This window comes from Marmota marmota, unplaced genomic scaffold (genome assembly GCF_001458135.2).
Source record: "Marmota marmota marmota unplaced genomic scaffold, marMar, whole genome shotgun sequence".
NCBI lineage: Eukaryota > Metazoa > Chordata > Mammalia > Rodentia > Sciuridae > Marmota > Marmota marmota.
Window position 1 is genome coordinate 46,876,805 of NW_026000108.1, and position 6,000 is coordinate 46,882,804.

The 6,000-nt window shown below is 36.6% G+C and overlaps 1 protein-coding gene across 30 annotated transcripts in view; it reads left to right on the forward strand.

The window, feature by feature from the left end:
- Positions 1–6,000, forward strand: part of Adgrl3 (adhesion G protein-coupled receptor L3) — a 790,900-nt gene that overhangs the window by 618,109 nt on the left and 166,791 nt on the right. For 25 of the 30 annotated variants that reach the window (XM_048784572.1, XM_048784544.1, XM_048784554.1 and 22 more), the window contains one exon: positions 381–419. The exons of the other annotated variants lie outside the window; for them this stretch is intronic. In XM_048784572.1, coding sequence (XP_048640529.1) covers positions 381–419 — 39 coding nt within the window. The remainder of the gene's footprint in view (positions 1–380; positions 420–6,000) is intronic. 30 annotated transcript variants of the gene reach the window in all.

Below are 6,000 nucleotides of genomic sequence, written 5' to 3' on the forward strand. Positions count from 1 at the left end.
TTTACTTAACTTCTTATGTCTTAATTTGTGGCCCATGAACTAATAACTAACCCGATGTGAAATGGATCATTTCAAATAAATAAAGTATATTATGTTGGTTTTTACTAATTTCTACTAAACATATTCAGAAGTCTCTTTCTATCATTAACAGCTTTATACCATCCAGTTATCACTGGGGTTATTCTGAAAGGGTATTGGCTACTGTATTTCAAGCCACTGGTTACATTTTGCTACTGCTTAGCTTTCATTTTCTTCTAGAAAGTAGTGGGGGGGAAAATAAGGTGTTTTGTGTAGATGTGTTCTTTTATTTTTCTTGTTTTCTTCTGTCACTAACTTGTTTTTTCTATTCTGTGTTTAATCTGCTGTCTTAATGGATTCAGCTTCAGAAAAGAGAGCGCTCTTGCAGAGCCTATGTCCAGGTACTTTCTGCGTTTTTATAAATGTGTTAAGTTGTTGAATTGTCTGTGTTGGTGATGGCATGTATTGACATCTAATAGAAAAATAATAGCCTACCATATTGAACTAAAGGAATTTCAGGGAGGGTGTGAAGGGTGGGAATGGAAAGACATAAGAAAGTATATGTGTTAAAAAGAAATCAGCAGTGCCAATGTTCTGTCAAACAAGAGGAACACAGACTAAGAAGGAGGTTGCAACTTGAGGTGTGAACATACTGATCATCACTAAGAGGTGAGTTGGGTGCAATATACAGATCTCTAGTTTTGCATAGAGATAGGTATGAAAAGATTCCATTCATACATTGAGTAACAAGTCACTCAAAAATTATGCTCAAAGGCATGTACGACAAAAAAAGAATCCTACTTGGAATATTATGCTTCTGTTCCAAACTGGAACTATTTATTGACTCAAGGCATGCTTGTGACTGTCTTACCCTATCATTACAAAAATGTTAATTCCAATGAAAATTTAATTTTTATCCAGCTAATGTGTTTTAATTTGCTTCCGAGAAAACATTCCAATTATTTGTAGGTTTTATGTAAAAGAGAACAATTCCAAGAGGAAGCTTCCAGGTTTTTTGTTTTTGTTTTTGTTTTTTTAAATAAGGAAATAGGGTAGGAAGTACTGAAGTATGGAACTGTGCGACTGTTAACTTGATTCTTTATGTATACGTATCAACAATGTGCATATATAAAGAATAGCCCTGAATGGTTAATGGTTGTAAGATTGACAGATTAAAGCTAAACCTTATCAATTTTATTGACAACTGAATATAATATAGGGGTATTGACTTTGTTTAAAGCAAAACTCTGAAGAGATTAGGTTGATGTAGATACTAAATTTCATTTTTTTTCATTTGTATATTTCCAATGATCTAAATAGCTCCATATCCTATCTTTTGGGGTAGTATAGAACTAATAGTTGAATTTGTATTTAGGAAGTCAATTACTGATCATAAAACCATAGCAAAAAGAACTGGATGGCATTGGGGGAAAGTTTAGTTTGTAAAAAGCATAGTACCATAAACACTTTAATGAATGGAGCTATCTCTGTGTACTATATATTATTATTTACTTAATTCCGGTTGGCAAATTCTTTTTCTTACAGCTGTACCATTTTAAATTTAATATATGAAATCCATCATTTCTTCAAAAGTATTAGTGAACAAGAACAAAACAGTCCCTGTCCTAGGATGTAACTCTCCAGTAGAACATACTGGTTGATCAATGTTAGTGCATTAGCACTTCAGATTGCATAAAGTATTGTTGAGTAGATTAGACTTTCTTTAGCTATATTTTAGTACTGATCACTTGGATTTTCCATGTCTCCTCAGCAACACAAGAACCCATGACAAGTGTACCCTATAAGTCATTTAATTTGTAGAGGTCCAAACTCTTACAGCATCATTTGATTATATAGGGGAGGAAAGTTGATTTTTTTAAAAAAATATTTTTTAGTTGTAGTTGGACTCAATACCTTTATTTTATTTATTTATTTTTATGTGGTGCTGAGGATGGAACCCAGGGCCTCACATGTGCTAGGCAAGCACTCTACCACTGAGGCACAATCCCAGCCCAGATTTTTTATTGTTGTTGTTTTTCTTTACCCATTCATCCCTAGTCTCATTGCTAGGGCCTCTCTAACAAAAGATAGATTAACAAGGAAACATACAAATTTATAATTTTTACCTGACACAGGAGCCTTTGGTAGTGAAGACCTAAATAAGCAGGGGAACCTGTGGGGTTTTATTTTGTTGTTTGTTGTTGTTTTTTGTTTGTTTGTTTTGAAGTGCTGGGAATCCAGGACGCAGGGCCTCACACATTCTAGGCAAATAAGTGCTCTAGTGCTGAGCTGTTTCCCCCAGCCCTCCTGTGCATTTTTGTTTTGTTTTGTTTGGTTTTGGTTTTGGTTTTAATGCTATGTTTGCTGGAGAGTAGACAGTCCTGGAGATGTCTGATTGGACTAAGGGAGTGTGAGCTAATGTCACTAAATTGAAGGGAACTCAGGCAAGGACCCTTTCTGCAAATTCTCCTGGCATCTCTGTTTTGAGCTCTTTTCTTGGGATATAGTGAGGGCAGCTCCCAAATGAAGATATTATGACCTGCTTCAGAGAAAGGTCAGAAAATTCTTTCTTAGTTTTATGAGCTGCTTCAGGGAAGAAGGACAGGGGGAAGGTGAAAGTAACCTTTCTACCTCTGCTCTCTTCTCAAATGCCAGGGTGCATTTGGGGGTAGCATATTCCTGAACCTCAACAATTCTTACTACTTTTACTCTCAGGATTTTTTTTTCTTTTTAAGCAGAGTGAGCAATTAAAAAACAAACAACAACAACAAAATGCACAGATTTGAAAAATAATAGTACTTTGTGTCTGTGGGTGGATTTTATTCTGAATTTAAAGTCATTTAGAACAATAAGGACATTTTGTGAAAGTCCTTTAAAAAATAATTTGAACATCACAGAGACTAAGAAGATAAAATTTTAAAATTGTAATTTGTATTTTACCTTATAAAATAATGAATCTTTGTATATAAGAAGTTGTTAAGATTTGTTTTTCTAAGGTTTTAGAAAAGAAAATACTGTAGGAGATGTGTAAGTGTGTGTGTGTGTGTGTGTGTGTGTGTATGCTCAGTGTGAACAATAGGTAAAGAAATTATTCTTCAGAACTAGAAGCTGAATATCATTTTCGAGCAATATTAGGATTGTTTTTTATTGCAATCCATGCCATCCATTTAATGGGGCCTCTGGGATAATTAGCCTTCCGGTATTTAAATCTATGAAATGCATGGTCATTCAAACATGAATCTCTGATGGCAAATTAATAGCACAGTTTTTTCAGTGGCTGATTTCCTGGTGTTATAATTGACTGGCTGTGAATAAATATTTCAGCGATTGACTAAATATCTGATAAGACCAAATACAAACACAATATTGGTGAAGGGGAAACGCTGTGCTCAGTAACACACCAAACTACTTCTGATCTTTTTTATGTACTTATCACTCCATGAAAATTTCACAGTGAAAAATACTTTAAACACTAATCTATCTGAATGGTAAAGACTGGTTTTATGTTTCCTATTGTTTTTATGTTCAGAGCGCATTTAGAGCTCTCTGTGAAACAGGTATTGGATACATCTGAAGGGCTTCAGGCATTAAATTTAAAATTATTAATCATCATGTGTTTCTTTTTTAAAAAAAAATGGCCTTTCCAGTGCATAATCAGTGATTCATCTGGGATCAACTTTAACCATCTGTATCCATTTGATTTTCAAAGATATAGTGGTTCAGTGTCTATTTTTATGAATCATCTACATTCATGTTTAGATCTTTTTTTTTGCTTTCTACTTTTTGTTTGTTTCATATGCAAATAAAATCACAGTAAAATCTGAACTATCTACTACCAATTATGATAACTCATCTGTAGGTGAACAACTAAAAAGTGGTTGGTACGATTTTTAAAATTATATGGAATCAGTTAAGACTATCACATTTCCATTCCCAGAGTTTCAATTTAAAAAAAAATGTGTTAAATATATTTATTTTTCTTCATTTATTTGTAATTTATATTACATTGGATTCCTTGTTGAGTACTGAAACTTGGAAATCATTGTATCATAGTAAAACATACCATCATTGGATCTTGGTAACAATGCATGTATTTTAGAAGTTGTAAGTTTTATGCCAGAGACAAAGAGGGCTGTGTCAGCCATGAATATTGAACAACTACTATGATGGAGTGTTGCCAGAAAGGACCTTAGGGAGGAAGATGAGTTGGCTGAGACTTGGAGAAGAGAAAATAACTGGCCCAAGAACCCATGACTGGCACTGATGACATTGTCAATGCTGCCCTGAATGCATTCCCAACTTCCTCAACACCAGGATTAAGAATAAATATGATTTGTTATTACAAATAAGTATATTTACTGGGCACTAATTATTTGGCCATCACTGTGCAGATCCATTGGAGAATGTTCTTATTTAATATTTATAACAACAGTCTGGTATACATATTGCAATTCTTAACTTACAGAAGTGAAAATGGTGGCCCAGGGAGAACTAAATAACTTTCATAAGATCATACACTAATAGTTGAGGTGCCCTGCATTCAAAATAGTCCTGATTCCAAAGCTGATGCTCTCAACCACTGTGATACTTCTACAGCAGGGCTGGCCTCATTATTTGATAATAGGAGGCAAGATATATTGTTTGTTTTATAAATTGATTGGGGGTTTTTTGGTGCTATAATTTAGAGATGACACAAAAAAAACAATTATTTTTGTCTACTTGAGACTAGGTGCCAATGGCTGTGTATAATTATTCTGTTCTGTTAAATTAAGGTCATATGCAAACATGATTTGCTTTCAGATTCTTTTAGAGGAGACTCTGATGGAAAAAGGCATCATCTTGAGAATAAGAGAAGCAAATAGAAAGTATAATAACTCAGTGTCAAAGAAGGAATTATCAAATTGTTTCCCAAAGTGGCTGTAACATTTTACATTTCCACTAACAATGATATGCATGTTCCAGTTTCTTTACAACCTCACCAACACCTGTGTTTTCTGTGTTTTTTAATACAGCCATTCTAGTACATGGGAACTGTAAAAGTTCTTAATTGTGGTAATGGGTTGGTCATGGGTTGCAGGATGGGGAAGATTTGAGAGTGTAAATGAAGCAGTATAAAACCATAGGGTTCCAAAGAGACATCTGTGGTTTCAGTGAGAATCCAGGAGTAGAGTTAAACTTCAAACAGCTTAAGAACAACTGCTATCATGTTGTATAAATGTACAGGACTTTGCTGTTTTTTCTCCCCAACTTTAAATAGAATTGCCATCCTTTAATTAGCAATGTTTATTAATAATGTTCACCAAGAACTATTAAAAATTACTCGTATTGGGAAGGAAGATGGCGGTGAGGGGAGTGCATTGCCCCCGTGTGCTACTTCACTGTGTGGGAGTATGACAAGTCAGGACGGCCAAAGGATATCTTGTCAGGAATTTCCAGTAATAGTGGGGTGCTCCGGAACCTGGAGGAAGGATTTCCATCGCACGAGGATCGGCTACGGGGACTCAAACGTGAGAGGTTTGTCGCACGGAGGGTAACACTGCTTATTCAGCAAATCGCCCCTCGGCTAGAGTCTGCAGCGCGCGCTGGGAAACGAGGAGATAGCAATGCAGGGATACAGCGCTGCAGTTTCTGCCAGCCGTGCAAGCACCGTACTCAGGGCTGAATTCTGGGTTCGAGACGGGGGAAGGAAGCAGTCCATCTCGGTTCTCCACACCAGTCAGACCACAGAGGAGGCCAGCAGCCACCATGTTGGAAAGCTGACGTCACCATCCCTGTTTTCGACTGACCACAGCTCATTCAGCCATAGAACAGGTAATTTCAGGCTGCAATTCGCCTGCGGCTTGCAGACAGATTGCTAGGGTTCAGTGCCTGGGTGCTTCTTAGAACCTGATCTTATCGGAGCGAACACCGAGCGCGGGGCGGCCGAGTTCTGGCTCCCGGAACCGTCCCGGAACCGCCCTAGCCCAGGGCTGCGGAGCCTGC